General features: G+C 43.8%; 1 protein-coding gene and 2 pseudogenes across 1 annotated transcript; all 3 read left to right on the top strand.

The window, feature by feature from the left end:
• The first annotated feature begins 145 nt into the window (after nt 1-145).
• Nucleotides 146-3,826, top strand: LOC141409570 (uncharacterized; annotated as a pseudogene).
• Nucleotides 3,827-3,872: 46 nt separating this feature from the next.
• On the top strand, nt 3,873-9,220 carry LOC141409569 (uncharacterized; annotated as a pseudogene).
• A 5,420-nt stretch (nt 9,221-14,640) lies between these two features.
• On the top strand, nt 14,641-16,485 carry LOC141409568 (testis-specific Y-encoded protein 3-like). The gene is made up of 5 exons (XM_074030639.1): nt 14,641-15,023; nt 15,630-15,707; nt 15,836-15,947; nt 16,046-16,188; nt 16,303-16,485. Exons 1-5 carry the CDS (start codon nt 14,670-14,672, stop codon nt 16,483-16,485), a joined length of 870 nt encoding a protein of 289 aa, XP_073886740.1. The 5' UTR covers nt 14,641-14,669.
• Nucleotides 16,486-17,700: the final 1,215 nt, after the last annotated feature.

The following is a 17,700-nucleotide window of genomic DNA, read 5'->3' as shown; positions in this document are numbered from 1 at the left end:
TGACATATACATAGGATTGATCCAATCTGAATCTTCAGCAGTAAATCCCTGGATATTGCCTATATCTAATACATTATCATTGTGGACAGCCTGTATCTCTAGCAGTCAGTCCATGGATAGATTTAATAGCTTCCATAGTCACACCATGGACCAAAGTTTTATTTCTGGTAACAAATATCTGGACAACTCCTGTATCTGATATAGTTGCACTGTGGACCCAGGCTGAATCTTCTGTAGTCATTACCTCCACACAGCCCGTATCTGAAAAAATTATACTGTGACTGCAGGCCCAGTCTCCCATAGGAATTACCTGGACACAGACTGTATATGATATACTTATATTATGGACCTATGATGAATCTTCAGCAGAAAATTCAGGGGCATAGGCTATAGTTTTCTCAGTGTTACCATGGACCAAGATTATCCCTACAAAAGGAAAAACCTGGACACTACCTCTGTCTGAATCAATCACCCGTGATCCCGGTCTGAGTCTCTGGTGGTAAACACATGGACAGAGAATGCAGCTTCCACAGACACAAAGTGGACTCATGATGATTTTCCAGATGTAAATTCTTATACACAGAGCGAAATGGGCTCATTTTGGACAATACTTAAAACTGAAGCTAACTGCCTGAAGCTGAAATATTTATAGAGTTTCATTACTGCCTCAACCTGAAAACCTTTGATCTGACATGAAAATCAAGCATCTAATTTATGGACACATCATGAAATTGAAAATATCAATGAATGGACCTTGCCTGAATTTGGAACACTTATATCCTGGATAGTTCCTATGCCTCGAGCAGCAAAACTATGGTCCCAACCTGAAACTCTAGTTGGCAGAACTTCGTTTAAAACTGGAACAGAAAAAGTAAAACCTTGGACTCAGCCAGAATTTCAAACACTGAGCACATTTACTCCCTTTGGACCTGGTAAAATAGAATCCTGGGCCAAACATAGAACTACAACATTTATATCATGGATCAAATCCAAAACTGATGCCTTCTTCCCATGTAACCAATCTGATGAAGGTGCAATGATATCTCAGACCATTTCTGAAGCTGATACAGTAAAACTATGGATCTGGACTGAAGCAGGCAAAATCCACCGCTAGACTCAAGCTAAAACTATTACAATCAGTCCTTTGACTCATACTGAATTTCAAGCAGTCAGAACCCGGGCCCTGTCCTTATCTGATACACTATTGTATCAGGCTGAAATGCAGGCAGCAAAATGTCTGACCATGCATGACATTAATACTCTGAGTGCTTGGTTTCAGACCCAAAACTATATAAGAAGAAATACTACTCTACCTTATCGTCAGTTACTACCTGGATGCAGCCAGAATGCCAAAAAATCCAGCCATGGAACCAATCTGAAAAGAATGAAGTCAGACCCTGGACCCAATCTCAAAGTGATGTTATCCAACCTTGGATCTATGCTGAAACCAATACAGTCAGACACTGGACCCATTCTGAAACTGATAAAGTAAAACAATGGACTAAGCCTGAATCTCCAGTAATTAGGACCTGGCCTGAGGCCAGGTTGACACATTCATACCCAAAATGATGCAGTTTGGTCCTGGACCCAACTTGAATCTCAAATGATACATTCCTGGACCCAGAATCAAGTTAGCATAAATTACTCTTGTATTCAGCATGGACCTGCTACAATCAGACCATGGACTTACTCTGAAATTCGTCCCCGGAACTACCCTGAAATAAAACCCTGAAATGTGACTGAAATTGATACAGTTATATCTTGCTTACAGACTCAATGTTATATAGTTAGACCCAGGATTCATCCTGAAAGTCAGTCGCTCTTATCCCTGGCCCCAGACTGAAGTTGGTATATTTTTGCCCTGGACTCAGCAAAGAGCTGCTACATATCCAACCTGGACCCACCCTTAACCCAAGCAGTGAGACACTGGATCAAACAGGAAACTGATATCGTCAGATCTTCATTTTACATTCAAATGAATAAAGGCAGCTCATGGGCTTATTCAAAATCTCCAATTGTCAGTACCTCAATCCAGCCTGAAGTAAATATAATTCACCCTTTTATCCAGTCTGAAACCTTCCTTCTAAGTTTCTGGCCCAAGATTCTACCTCCAGTAGTCAAACCATAGACCTCACTTACAGGAAGAACACTCCTATCTTGGATACTACCTGTAACCCAAGCAAAGAGACACTGGATGCAGTCTGAAGTTGATATTATTGAATCCTTTGCTATTTTTAAAGCTGCAAAGTAAGAACCTGGATCCAGCCTGAAACAGAAATACTAAAACCCAGAACCCATTATAAGGCAGACATAATTGCATCATTTTCTCCTCCTGAAATTGAGCCAAATGGAGAAACACTATTAACGATCATTTTGGCTTCTTGTTTAAACATGTACCATTTTTGCCAGTAAAAACTGTGCCTTTCCCAGATCAGTATTTTATAGCTTTGTTAAGTGAGATAACTGTCACAGAAAGCCAAGATAAAATCAATTCTCTCCAACCAAGCCAGCTTACAAGCAATTGGTTTCCTGGAAGAGTTGTTTACCAGCATTATGGTGGGAAATTAAAAATTATCAAGGTTAAAGAGAACCCTGATATCTCCTATACCTCTCTTGTCTCTCTTTCTTCTTCCTTTTTCTTTGTTCTTTCTTATTCTCTTCCATCTGCATGTACACTGTGTTCTTCTTATTCAGTCTTTTGTTCTTGTTCATTTCCTTTATTCTGCATTTTCCCAGCTTGCTCAGTTGTTTCTCCTCTAGTCTCCTCTCCTATTCTCCTATCCATACGCTCTTCTGCTAATCCTCTTCAGAAAATATGTTCCTCAACATTTACTGAAGAGTCCATTCTTTCTCATTCTTTTTCATCCTTGCATGCTGCCACAGCCACACTTTTAACAAAACAACCTCTCCGGATGCCTGGATCTCAATCTGGACCCAAGCCTGAATGACAACTTCTTAGGCATTCAGATCTCAATGTTTCCCTGGTTGAGCGTCAACTAGCTGTAATCTGGAAAGAAAGTTTCCAGGTTTTCTGGCTCTTCAAGACAGGTGTCATTTCCCATGAAACCGCAGACACTTTTAATCTAGTCATATGTTTGAGTTAATATACTTGGTATGAAGACTCTTGTTGAACCTTAAAACCAGAGTTTATAAGATCAGAGGTTACGTTCTCAGACCTTTGCAAAACCAAAATTTAGATTGTTGTATGAATCAGCAGAGATGTCTAAATATTGAGAGAATATATTATTTTTGCCAAACAGGATTTATGAGCTATGTTTTATGAATACAATTCTATTCAGAGAACAGTATTTTAAAGATAGGCTTATTTCACAGAAATGCTGTATTATTTCTACTTGAGGTATATACATATATACACACACTGTTGGATAATAGTATAATATCTTGTATATAAATAATAAGATACATTACATGTATTGTATACCTTATTATTTGAAGGGAAAGTATGTAGATAACCTCTCTAGTGTATCTAAAATTATAGGATGAATAGTGCATTTTTCCAAGTATTTTCTTAGAATTGAAGATACTGAATTTCCAAGCATATTCCTAAAAACCTAAAATTAGATTTCAGAAATGGGAGAGCAGTAACAGTAATCTCACTCTATTGCACAGGTATATTCCTTCCGCAGATTGTGGATTACACCCTGGCCATGTCCCCCTCTGTCCCAACCGCTGGGAGGCAGAAGTTGGTAAACTCCCTTGGATAGTCTCTGTGCAACTGTCTTTCTCCCATTTCTGTGCTGGCTCCATACTAAATGAACAGTGGTTCCTTACCACAGCTATATGTGCCAATTTTATGAAAGTCTGAATAATTCATTTCAAGATTAAAATATCATTATAAAACAATTACAACAATGAAATTGTTCATGAGTATCTTTCTCTTTGTGTGTGTGTATTTGTGTGTATGCATGTGTGTTTCTGTGTGTCAGAGAGAAACACAGATAGAGACAGTGTCTTGCTCTGTTGCCCAGGCTGGAGTGCAGTGGCACTCCAGTACTGATTCACAGTAGCCTCAAATTCTCAAGAATAAAGGATTCTCCCACAGCTGCCTCCTGAGTAAATGGGACCACAGGCACACACCACTGCATCTGGCTAATTTATACTACTATGTGACTATTGGCTAGTTAGTTAGTCCCTTATGAAGAGTGATAATGAAGAAGACAATGGAATGCAAGAGAAGCATGTTTGGAAAGAGAATATTATCCTCTCTTGAATAATAATAATAATAAAATTGTCTTTCTCTTCACCATACTTCTGTCTCTGATCTAGGCTAAATTTGAAAACAAACACAAACACCTCTTCTCTGTTTTCCATCAGAAAGTCCTGGAATTCTACAAAAAAGCACCTGAGCATCCTACAAGTCAGCACTTGTGCCCAATTTTGCCCCAAGCTGAATGAATTCCTTTATTTGTGGAGGTCAAGAAAGCTATGCAGGAAGATGGCTGTAAGGTGCAAATTCAGGGGGCATGAATGCCAGGGAGAAAGAGTAATATCATCAACATCTGACGTTACTTCTGGCCATCCTTCAAAATATGGATTGATATCATATCTCTTGTTTCTTGCAGGGTGACCTGGGAGCACCTTTGGTGTGCCATCTACAGCAAAAGGACACTTGGGTGCAGGAGGGAATATTGAGTAACTTTGAGGAGAGTTCCACAAAGCCCTATGTCAGTCAAGTGCATGCTTTCGTTTTCAGGCTCCAGGGAGTGACACAGCTTAGCCATGCACCCTGGCACCAGCAACGACCCATGACTACCTTGCTTTCATGTCTCTTTCAGTCTCTTCGTCTACAAATGCCTCGGTTTTTACCTACACTCCCAAATCTATTCAGCCACACTTCATCTCTCTGCCACAGCCTCAGAGTAAGGCTCAAAAACTTGGTAGAAGTAAAGGAAGAAGAGAATGGAAATAGAAAAGAACAGAAGGTAGGAGAGAGGAGAGAAAGCTCTTTCTGCAAAAATCATGAGTTTTTTATTTACCAAATCATAAGAATTATTTTCCTTTTGGCTTACAAAAGCATTTCATACTTGATATATGATTAAATTTCCATCGTGTCACTATAGATTACTCTATAATGTAGATCACATAGCATGATTATTATAGTTACCTTAAGTGCATATTCTGATACTAGATAAGTAGAATGGATTGATCAAGTTCTCACGGCAAAAGATGAATAGGGCTAACATTAAGATACACTCTCCGAACATAAAGACATTTTTTTTACTACCACACAGTGCCTTACATTTGTAACAGAGTTATTTTAAATTAAGTATATTTTAACTTAAAGATATTATGATGTTTGAAAACAACACAGTAGTTTGTAAGCAATGTGTTTTAGGTGCTGGTGTACTAGACTGTATTACATTGAGATTATCAATTTTCCCCTTCCCTATCAGAAAATCTATCACAATATTAGCAATGGCTACTTCACGTTACTTTCTTCCACTTATTTCCTTGGAAACTGAAGGATCTCTTTTGGTCTCACATATTAAATGTGCACTTAACTGCAGCTATTTTATAGCTACCACCTATTGACATAGCTACAGTAAATAATATATTTAAAACATAAAGGAGGCCATAATTATTTCCTCACATTGTCCAAAGTCAACTACACTTAAGATCTTAGTTACACTTCTAATTTCATCTACACTTCCTTACACCTTCTAGAGACAGGTTCTCTTCACCATTTTTATCTCTCTGTATGTATACTAACGAGTATTGCTTCAACTCAGTTTTCTGAAGAACTCTAAAATTATTTTTAAAATATGAGCTCTTTCTTGGACCTCAAACTTGAATTTTATTTTTAAATTATTTGTTTGCTATCTCACTAAGATGATAAGTTTAGAAAGATAAGCCCCCTCTAATTTAGTGACAGGTGCCTTATCTCCAAATTTTTCATTATCTAATATCTTCAAATCATTGCATTTGTTGTTCCCTATCTATTTCAATGGCTTCTAAGTAGCTAAAATCATAACTATAAAAATGTTGCAATGGGGAGAAAGCTGGAATGGCTACCAATATTTTGATTAAATAAGCTTAAGCTAGGACATAAAGAAACTATGAATTTGGAAAGATAATAAGAGGAACACTTCTTTTCAAGAAAAATGAATAAGCACAAAAGAGATAGTGGTTTGTCTTTGCTAGTTATATTTAACAATGCTGACTCACCAGAAATAGGAGGGATTTAAAACTTTAAAAAAATGGTCTACCATTGGCAATTCTATTCAAATGAGCACAATTAGCTTATTTTTCTCCTCAGCTTCAGCAGATCAGATTTCTCTGCGATATGCCATGCCTTGACAGGCTGTGATCATCAGCTGTGGTAGTTAGGTCTGCAGTAGTTCCATAGTTAGCAGCTCTTGGGTTCTCACAGCTGCCCACTGCATCAGGAACATGTAAGTTTGTGCCTGCCTCTTCCCATACCCTATAATTCATTATCCTATAATAACATTGCTGAAGGTGTCTCTGTCCAAATTCACTTCTCACTTATACAGATAATATTTTTTTTAGACTAAAAAGAAATTGTCTCCCTGTGTTTGGTTTATGAGTACCTCTGTTAATTAATTCCTCTACAATCCCTTTGTCTGTGGACTCTTTTATTCCTAAATTTCTTACTTCTCTGAAGATGAACTAGGGATCTTGTGTATCATGACTAAAGCAATATGCTGGAAAGCCTGATGTAGTTTAAGATTCAGGTTTTCTAATGAATGTACTATAATAAGTCTTTGCCTCTACACACAGGAATCCTGAAGACACTGCTGTGATTCTGGGCCTGAGGCACTCTGGGGCACCACTGAGAGTTGTGAAAGTGTTTACCATTCTACAGCATTAGAGGTTCTGCTTAGTGAGTAGGGCAGCAAGGAATGACCCAGCATTGCTACTCCTCCAAGATGTCCAGACTCCCATTTGGCTCTTAGCACCCTTGGGCTATCTAAAGAACCTGAATAGTTCAGACTGCTGACTCACTGGGCCACAAATTATTACACCAGGTCAGTGGTTACTTTTCTCGTTAGGGTAGCAGTTCTAAAAATATGAGGTTCATATTTTTAATATTATGGTTCAAGGAATAACTATAATCACAATTGTATACATTACTAATTGTAAGATATTTAATCCACGTAAGAGACTCACTAGGAGATTTGGTTTTGTTTTATGTGATGATGATTCTGATAACTTCACATGATTTTAGATCTGAAAAAAATTATATGAGGCTCTTTCTCTGTACAGTCAATTTTGCAAACCAAAGTAGAGATGATTTGCTTTCCAACTCTTTCCTAATTTCAAAATAAAGAAAAAAGAAGGGTTTTGTTTTGTTTTGTTTTGTTTTTACCTCTTTATGAAAATGAAGCTGAACTTGACTTGGAATTTGGAATTTCATAAGTAAAAATTTATTTATTAATTTTGAAGAGTGGCATTTAAAAAGCGATTAAAGAGTGACGAGGCTATACGCAGTGGCTCACTCCTGTAATTCTAGCACTTTGGGGGCTTGAACTAGGAGAACCCTTTGCACCCAGAAATTCGATACATGCTTGGGCAATATAGCAATACTTCATCATTAAACAACAACAACAGATAGTCTGGTGTAGTGTTGCACATATATAGTCCCAGCTATGTGGGAGGCTGAGACAGGAAAATAGCTTGAGCCCAGGAGGTTGAGGCTACAGCGTGTGAAGATTGTTCCAATGCACTCCAGCCTGGGTGACCAAGCAAGAACTTGTCTCAAATAAAGGGTGGGGGTTGGTGTGATGGCTCATGCCTATAATCCCAGTACTTTGGGAGGTTGAGGCCAGTGAATCACGTAAAGTCAGAAGTTTGAGACCAGGCTGACCAACATGGGGAATCCTATCCCTACTAAAAATAAAAATTAGCCAGGAGTGGTGGTGTGTGCCTGTAATTCCAGCTACTCAGAAGGCTGAGGCGGGAGAATTGCTTAAACCCAAGAGGTGGAGGTTGCAGCTAGCTGAGATCAGGCCACTGCATTCCAGACTGAGTGACAGAGCGAAACTTGATCTCAACAGAAAAAAAAAATCACTAGAAACAGAATGAAATATATAAATGTGTGATGTAAAATGTTAATGGAGATAAAATAAACTGAATTTCTTTGTATAAGTTATACCTAGAAGTTTAAAGTAATGATGAGACAGTGATAAGACAGATCATGGTCTTCTCTCAATACTTAGTGTTTAAATGTAACAGTGTTCTTTAGGATAGTTATAGTTAATTTGTCTTTCTAGGAGAGATTGATAAGAATTCCAAAATGTTAAAGATGCAAGTGATGGAAGCTTCCAGCTGTGCCCACCTTGTCCCTGGCATAGGCAGTTCCATTGTTTGCTTCATTACTGAGGCCAAAGACTCTAATGCAAATGTGGTACACGGTCAATGTTTTTTTCTTTCTACATGACAGAAACTAACTTTGTCTCTATATAAAAGGGTGTACAGAGTATGCCTAAATGATAAATATAAGTGAATCATTGATCAGTAGGAAACCATTTTGAAAGTCTTTAATTGCAGAACAAAATCTCTGAAAAAATTTTTTTGTTAGTCTCTGACTTTTCTTATGTGGTATAATTAATCTCTAGTGATACTAAATAGCTAGTATGCTGCTTTTCAAACAAATTGGACATTCTATTTAATTCCCATATTCTAATAATTGTATCTTTATACCTCAGAGTTGAAAACGAGTCCAATCTTTTTCTACTTCCCCAAATTAAAACTTTTTTTTAAGTTTTAATCTTCAGTGATTCTTTGTACTAACATTTTTGAAGGTATTTGATCAGGATGATTTGCTTATGTACTTATCTGATGTCTCCTTTTCTTCTGAATACATATTTTATTATCCACTTATTAGATCTAAGTTTAAGAAGTGGGGATAGGGATTTAAATCCAAATTCTGTGTTTGAATTTACAGGAGTCAGTGAGTCCAGGGAGTGCAGTTATGTGCAGACCAATATCTGGCAATGGCAGTTGGAGACAAATAGGTTTCCCCAGTCTCAAAACCCTGGCTAGTACAGTGAGTCTGCCCTTCTGGATCTTATCTACTTCGGCAAAAAAAGGCCACACACTAAACCAGGGCCTTATGCTTTGGGTGGAAACTCCTAAGTCCTGTAGTCTCCTTAAACAGCCAACCACACTGCCACTTGCAATAATCATTACTGCAATAACAATTTCAATAATAATTACTGCAGCACTGAGACTTTGGTAGCCTAGTGACTATAACTAGTGATGCTATAGTCTGGCCACAGTATGATAAAACACCAGAGGAACCAAAACAAAAATATTGACTTAAGCCTTCTAAAATTTCTCTAAATATACCTTCAATAAATATAGTTTTTCTGTATAACAACGGCTTTCTACTTACTTCCTGAACTAACGCTTGGCCTTGGACTGTTTTCATTCTTGAAAATGATTCAAAAGTGTATATTTAACATAAGCATGAGTACAGAATTTCATGTGTCAGCAAATAAAATGTTCAAAATGATGCAAAATACAAAAGTGAAATTGTATTTTTAAACTTTATTGTCTTTAAAATTATATTTTCATACCTACTCATTCAAATAATTTTTTATAACTATCTGCATGTTCTCCTCAGGTGGGGGAAATACAGTGTCGGCGTTCTTGAAGAATTTATGAAAGACAGAATGACAATACTACACAAGGTTTAACCTATTCACAATACTGTATTTCGTGAATGAAAACATTATTTTTAAAATCGTACTGAAGTAGTGAGTAAACAAAGAAAATATATTATTTCAATAACTGTAAAATACATGTACATAAAGAAAAGACAACAAGGATTAAAATACATAAACAATAAAATGATACCTCACACCTGTAAGCCCCGCATTTTGGGAGGCCAATGTGGTGAAATCACTTGAAGTCAGGAGTACGAGACCAGTCTGGCAAATATGGTGAAACCCAGTCTCAACTAAAAATACAAAAATTAGCTGGACATGGTGGCGTGCACCTGTAATCCCAGCTCCTTGGAAGGCTGAGTCAGGGGAATTGCTTGAAGCTGGGAGGGAGAGGTTGCAGTAAACTGAGAGCATGCCATTTCACTTCAGCCTGGGTGACAGAGCAAGACTCCATCTCAAAACAAACAAACACACACACACACACATATACACCAAAAACTAATGAACAACAACAAAAAACAATCTGTCCTAGAAAAAGAGCTCATAGGCAAACGTACATATTGAACAGGAAAAAAAAATTCTTTAAAACAAAAGTTCCAGAAGGTGCAAATAAAACACAAACTTAACACCTCGCATATATAGTACAAACAGTAAATGGAAAAGAACCACAAGAGAAAAAAAAATCAAAATTTACAGGTAAGTACTCTAAAGGAAGCTGAATCTCCATCAACAACTTTCTAGAATCCATGTCCCTGTTTTGAAAAAATGATCATAAAAATTGCCAGGAGTAGAACAATAAAAATGTATCTTAAAACTTGGTAAACACTTCAAGTCTCACGTAAGAATTCCAATGGAAAATGGATATGTCTGCAGTTTTTCCATACAATTATGAACAAATTGTCATTCTTTGTACTTAAATTCATTTTTTCAATATTCTAAGAAATTAAGTTTTATATTAATAGTAGGTGATGTAACAAAGCAGCTCTTTATCAAGATAACTGACACTGGGTGTCCACGCCATCACTCAGGTGGGCCTTAGTTCCCAGCCAGGTTCCCTCCATGGTCACACACTGAAGGTCTCCAGCCATTTTGCAATCTCTTCACATTTCCTCCCCTGGAGGAAACTCTAAAATATGTATACATGAAGAAAGTAGAACATTTCCTCACACTGGAGCCCAGTGTGGTCCTCCAGATTCCCTGTGCAGTGTCCTGCATTATCTGGGAAGGCAGGGCAGTGGGAATCAGGATGGCAGAGAGGAGAACGCATGTCGGGGGGGCCTGTGGTCATCAAAACAGAACATGACAGGCCTGGGAGAACCATGCTGAAAGGACAGACACCTAGATAGGCCTCAGTGGACATCTGCATGGAGAGGGAGGGGGCCCTGGTTGATCTCAAACTGAGCCCCAGGTGGTAGCAAGCCTCAGGGCAGGGGAGGGAGCTGGCAAGTGATGATGAGACAGGTCTTCCTTAAGCCTTGCTTCTCACCCACTGACCTTAGCCACATATGCATCATAGGTGGCTTATGGTTACCCAATCTTGAAATGTGGGTGTTACAGTTAGTTCCCTGATGGGCCTTTCACCCCCAATCCATGAATGGCCTGGGATTGCTCACTGCAGTCTCCTTCATGATCCTTCAGTTCTCCATGTGGGGCACAGATCCAGGATTTAAAGGCCTCTCAGTTCCCAGCCCTAGGACAGAGGGGCTCGCCTGTCCTCCTCTCTGTTCCCTCTCTAATGCTGTCCCTCCCTCCCTGGGGTAGAACTACAAGGGATTGAGCCATAGGCCCTGACTGATGATCTGGGTGACTGCAGGATGGGTCCATGACAGGTCAGGTCATGGTGTAAAGCCAATTCCCCAGAGGCCAAGGAATGACCAGCGAGGTCCTTTCCCATGATGCCCCATCACGGCCCCCACCTCAGCAATCATGAGGGCAGTCGTGTTCAGCCAGCTGAACAAGCTCAGGCAGGCAATGTCTTGCCTGCAGCTGGAGACTTGACCTTCATGATCCCAGAACCACTGGACTGCAGTGAAATGATACATAAACCCTGTACCCTGGAGGGAAAGGAGCCAGGAAGGTTCAAGCCAGGCCTACCCTCCCACACACCAGCTCCTCTACCATGCTAGGAGGCACTACTTACCGAGGTTGCCAAGGCAATACTCCTTAATGATCACTTCACTATCATTAGCATAAGCAAAGGTTGTGACAAAAGGAAATCTTCAGCCTACTGCCAGGAACCAGGATGGCTGAGCTCCTCCACCACCTGACCAAGAAAGAGAAAGAGAATGGACTCAATGCAACCATTTCATCTAGCTGGGCTGAGGTGGCCTGATAGCTGGAGTGAAGCATGAGTTTCCCATTCCCAGCTCTCCCACTGAGACAAACACTGGGCCCCAGAGGGACCTCAAACTGACTCAGACACTGGACCCCTCCCACAGACCCCAGTTCCCCAGCCTGACCTGCAAATCTATCATGTAAAAAAGCAAGACTTCATCATGGTATCTGACTCAGGACGACATCTGGGTGTGCCAAACAATCTACTTCGGGTCAAGGAGCCTCCAAATGATTGGGTGGGCATGCCTTGTAACACCCTGTAACTTTGCAAGAGTGCAGAGAATGTGGATCAGGGTTATCTCCTAGACATTTGGCTTGTCACCCTCCCCTGTTAATCCTCTATCTCTGTCTAGGGAGGAGGCAACGTCACACCTGTGGTAGTCTTTGGATGGGTGAAGCCAGTCCAAGATATCCTGCGCTGACCAGGGGCAGGAGGCAGAAGTGGGCAGGTGGTTGTGGCTGAGGGGGAGGGGGTGGAGTGGTGTGAGGGGGAGGGGGTGGAGTGGTGTGAGGCGGATTATTCCTCAGGCCTCAGGATTCATGAGCTGCAGGAGGCCCTTGCGTGCTGAGTGCCAGACACACTCTGCAGATGTCAGGGTGTGTGGTGTCCTCTTATCCTGGTCTCCCTGAGGGGTGGGCCTGTCCACTTGAGGGAACCCCTGTAGGTAGACAGGGCTGCAGAGTTGTGCCTGGCGCTCCCCATGGGGCTGGCATGGTTGCAAACAAGGTTACATATACTCAGGTTCTACACCGCTTTGGGTGCAGCACTGGCAGGGGGAAGAAAGCCTATCTGGGGAGCTGGTTCCTGTCTTGTGGAGGTCAGCAGCCCCATGCACCATGAACCCGAGTTTTGAGCACCTTCTGTTTCTAGGTGAGCTTGTTGGAAATAGGCACTGAGAGCGCGAATGGTTCAATGGCTGACAATAGCATACAGACTCCCCTTCCTTCCTCCGGGACTTTCCCAAGAAAACGTGCCCTTCAACTTTGTGCTGTGAGTGAAGGGTAGTTGGAGCCGCCATTCTCCCTTGTGGCTGCTGTGCTTGGCTCCCAGTCCCTACCTCTTCTTCCAGGTCTCCCACAAGAAAGCTGCCCTCCTATCTGCAGGAGGCTGACCTCGACTCCCACCCTGTTCCCCATCCCCTGCCTTCTGGCTGACTCCATTCGCATCCCTCCTGGCACCTTCCCCCACCCAGCCCCAATGCCCTACCCCCCAAGCCTGATGGCCATCCCCTAATGCCAGCCATCCCGAATGAGCAGCTGCAAGGCTATGGCTCTGGCCCAGAGGTCGGAGATGCCTTGTGGCCTGGGGCATTCACGGAGTCCAGCTCCAAGTGAAGGTCCTCCAGCGAGTCCATTGATGGCCCAGGTGTGATAGGTCCAAGGCCTGGCTCTGCCTGCTGGTCCTCCTTTTGGCACTCCATGTCGGTCTCCTCCTCAACCACTACCTTCACCTCAGCCATTATGTCTCCCACCATCAGCACCACCTCCTCTTGCAAGGCCGCCTCCTTGCTCTGTACCCCGGCCGTCCTCTCCAGCAGAGCCTCCAGCTTGAACATGGTGCCCTCCTGGGTGCACCCACAGACCCCGGCCTGTGCAGCTTAGTCCATCCCCGGTGCCCCTAGGCTCTGCGGGCCTCTTCCCAGGAGGCTCACTCCCCGAAAGGCCCTCGGGTCTCACCCGGCTGAGAGCCTAGTCCCACACCTACGTGGATCCAATTTTCCTGAGGAGCCCCGCCGGGCCCGCAGATCGCCGCACTCGCCATGGCGTTGAGGTCCACGGCAGGGTCAACTGTGCAAAGGAACTCAGGAGACGGAGGCAGAGGACCTGGGCTTGCAGAGGCCCGCCAGCAGGCATCACAGCCACTGCTATGCGTGCGGGAGCCTCTGGGTCAGCAAAGCAGTGCACTACAGCGTGCACGCAGGCCGTCACTGGCTAGCCCTGACGGCTGGCCTACGGTGTTCTCAGGGCATAGGACTAGAGGCCCTTTGGTATGCTCCTGGTATACAGCATCCTCAAGTACTCGGAACCTGTATTTGCCTAGACCTGCGAGAGTGCATGCCGGGGTTGTGGCCTCTGGAGCAGACGAATTGCACCTCAGCAAAACCGGCGACTTTCTTCCCATGCACCCGCATCGACCCACTTTCCTGAGGCCACCCCAGCCATCCTCGTCCCAGCAGCCAGAGAGAGTTCTCCTCTGGATCGGCAATATTCCGTAACATCGACCTGGCTTGCCTAATGAAGTGAGCTATTTCATGTGTTCCCTGTGGGTCAATGGCTTGCCACACTCAGGATGTCAGGGCACAGAGCTTTCATGCCCACAATTCCAAAGGCCACGCAGCCCGCGTTTGCCTGGACGCAGCGCTACCTGGCACAAGCTCCGAGGGCTTCTCAGAGAGGCTTACCCCGGGAGACTGGTGCTGCAGGCCAGCCTGGGCCGATGCCCCCAGGGAGACACCCACCGCCCTTGCGTTTATTGGCAGTGGGAGGAAACCTGGTAGTGACGCAGCTCCCGGCGCACTTTGTGCGCTGTCCCTTAGGGGAAGCCCCTGGAAGCCAGGCACATGCGCCCTGAGGGGCCGCCGTCCCACCGGCTGCGGTGAAGGGCAGCGGCAGGGTTCCTGCGGTGAGGGTCCGGCAGCACAGGCGGTGGTCAGTGGGAGTCCGAAGGGGGGCACCGTCTTCAGGATGGAGTCTCTACAGGAGGGGGAGGCCGGGGCGCAGAGCGAGCAGGTAGCTTTGGGGGAGGAGGCGGTGCTGGGAGCGGATGACATAATGGCGGAGGTGGAGGTGGTGGCCCACCAGGAAGCCGACGAGAAGCGGCAGGAGCAGGTCCAGCGGGCACAGCCTGGCCCTGGGCCCATGAGCCCAGAGTCTGCACTGGAGGAGCTGCTGGCCGTTCAGGTGGAGCTGGAGCCGGTTAATGCCCGAGCCAGGAAGGCCTTTTCTCAGCAGAGGGAAAAGATGGAGCGGAGGCGCAAGCCCCACCTGGACCGCAGAGGCGCCATCATCCAGAGCATGCCTGGCTTCTGGGCCAATGTTGTATCCTTTGCAGTGTTTCTTCTGCTTTTCCAGTTGAGAGGTGCTCTTGGGAAGTGTAAGGAACTTACGGGCGGCTCGGCGTCGATGTGACCATTTGGGGAACACGGGTGAGTGTCCACAGACAAATGTGGCTGAAGAAAGCCAGAGCAGACACGGGTACTATTTTCCTGCGTGCGTGAGAGAAACGCTTCATGGTGCCAAGCAGCAGACGTTTGGGGCATCTTTCTGAAGAGCAGAAGCGAGTTCTCAGCAGAACACGTGTTGCTGTGAATCAAGCTATTGTTAAGGGACTGTGACTGCTCCGCCTTGCCAGTCCGATCTGGGACTGGGCTTCTTCGGGTATGAGCAGATTCTGCCAGGCCTCAGACACCGGCAGTTCTCTGCATATCGCCCCTCCCCGTGTCAGTGCGGTCAGCCTCACAATGATACACCCTCGGTGAACCCCGAGAGGTCTGAATTCAGGGGGAGGGAGAGGAGAAAGGGAGGTCATTCATGGATGCAGATCTGAAAAAATCCCCTAGCCGCCCCTCTGGGTGCTCTTAGGCCTTCCCCGTTGCTTCTAGCTTTTCTTTCCGTTGCATCTCAAGGCTCTTTGACCTCAATCAGATTGCAAACCACCCTCAGATGTCGGCCCTGCTCACTGACCAAGATGAAGACATGCTGAGCTACATGATCAACTTGGAGGTGAGGCCGGGAAGACTAAGGCTGGAGGGTTGAGTGGGGGAGGGCAAGGGACATAATTTATTCCTGCAGGCAACAGTGGGCACCTCAGCCAAAAAGGTGTTTAAGCTTTCTCCACCTTGTCCGGACAGGTGAAAGAAGCGAAGCATCCCGTTCATCTCTGCCAGATCATGTTGTTCTTTCGGAGTAACCCCTACTTCCAGAATAAAGTGATTACCAAGGAATATCTCGTGAACGTCACAGGTGACAGGTGGCTCTCAGGATAGGTAGTGGAAGGAAGATGGTGGGTGGATCATTCCAAGGTGATCCAGCCGCCTTCCCACAAAATCCTCTGTCTGTAGAACACAGGGCTTCTCATTCCACTCCAATTCAGTGGTGTCAGGATTATGAAGTTGAGGCCTATCGCCACAGACACAACAGCAGACTTAACTTCTTCAACTGGTGTTCTGACCACAACTTTGCAAGAGGTAATAGGATTGCTGAGGTGGGTCCTCACTGGGAAACATCAAGAATGATGCCGATGTGTTCCCAACTGCTTGGGTCACCAGTCTGAGTCCTGAGTCCTGATGAGGCCTCTCTCGATTGATTCCCCTGACAGATCCTATGTAAGGACCTGTGGCACAATCCCATGCAATGCTACATGAGGATGAAGCCGCCTGAAGAGGGAACAGAGATTTCAGGTGAGCTGTTCAGTAGGAACTGGAGCTGTTTGATGCCCACTGTGGGAGGGTTGATATACCTCCCTATTCAGGGAGTCTGGACGCTCATTTCAGAAATGTAGAAATTGAGGCTGCTTTCATACATATAGAAATTCCTTGAGAGGAAGACAGAGTGCCAGAATCCAGGGCATTCAGGTTATTGGGCTGAAAAAGGCACATTACAGACTGCAGTGCAAAGCAGATTATAGCTGTGGAGTCTTAAGCCCAGAGAAGCATAGTGCATGTCCAGACTCATTGAGAAGTAAAGCTGAATCATTAACTTCAATTTGTGGCCCTTGATTCCATGGCTGTCAACCCCACTGAGAGTCATCCTACCAACCCCTTAAGATTGGGCTCCCTGAATGTGCCTCCTTCTCATCCTTGCCACAAACCACAAAAGACTGTTTAGTTTAATGAGTTTTCTTAAGCTATTGCACCATCAGATTTCTGTGTGCTTTTAGTGTACAATGCATCTTGTTAGCTGACTCCTGTCACAGAGACCACTGGGAATGGGGCAGGTATTGTGGAGAACAGTTTGTAACACATAGTAGGAAGAAGTTTAAGAGATAACAAATGGGGAAGAGGTAGGCTCCTCTAGGCAGGCCCTAACATTAAAACATTTTAAAGTATGGCTGAGAGGAAATGCATTTTGACATGGGTTTGTGTTTCTCTAGGGACTCCCAGATTTTGAGTTGAATATGATGGAGTGATCAGAGCTGACATCTGGGACAATCAGCCTCTCAGGTCTTCTTACACATCAACATTAGAAGAAATGGGCATGTAAGGGGTATGGTGGTACTGTGCAAAATGTTACAGTGGCATGTGGGAAGGCGTTCAGGATACAAATTTTTTTTCTGGCATAGGTGATTAAGGGAAAACACAAACATGCAGAAGTGAGGGGAAAAGGGTTTGATTTGTGGAATATAAGATTGCTGGGGGATTGACACATGGACTCTCTGTCACTTGATGACCCAGGATATGGACACTGTTGTTTCTGTTTACATCTTTATTTGGGTTAAGCTTTTCTGCAAGATCCTTATTAGGTGAGGAGCACTCGTAACAGCATTATGAATGCATTTTGTGCTCGTATGAACCCTAGTGAGACTCTGTTCTCCCCAGTGATTGGCACTGCACATTGTTTCTAGAGCCCAGGCCTCTTCTATTTTCTGTGGCCTTTTCAGTGTACTTTGCATAAGGTTAAAAATGTAAAGAGAATGTAGTTGCAGAGCATATGTTACAAGTCTCATACAGGAGGACAAAACATACAGTGTTCATTTATGAGTGGTTGATTGCTTCCC

The sequence above is a fragment of the Macaca fascicularis genome, chromosome Y, assembly GCF_037993035.2.
Source record: "Macaca fascicularis isolate 582-1 chromosome Y, T2T-MFA8v1.1".
Taxonomy (NCBI): Eukaryota; Metazoa; Chordata; class Mammalia; order Primates; family Cercopithecidae; genus Macaca; species Macaca fascicularis.
The sequence above is the reverse complement of the archived record's forward strand: the minus strand, read 5'-3'. Positions and strand labels throughout refer to the sequence as shown.

What these genes read in the sequence shown, in the direction of transcription:
- LOC141409568 (XM_074030639.1), top strand. Translation starts at nt 14,670, where the DNA reads ATGGAGTCTCTACAGGAGGGGGAGGCCGGGGCGCAGAGCGAGCAGGTA. An exon ending in GCTACATGATCAACTTGGAG is followed by an intron (nt 15,708 to 15,835) that starts GTGAGGCCGGGA and finishes TTGTCCGGACAG; the next exon opens with GTGAAAGAAGCGAAGCATCC. An exon ending in ATATCTCGTGAACGTCACAG is followed by an intron (nt 15,948 to 16,045) that starts GTGACAGGTGGC and finishes CTCTGTCTGTAG; the next exon opens with AACACAGGGCTTCTCATTCC.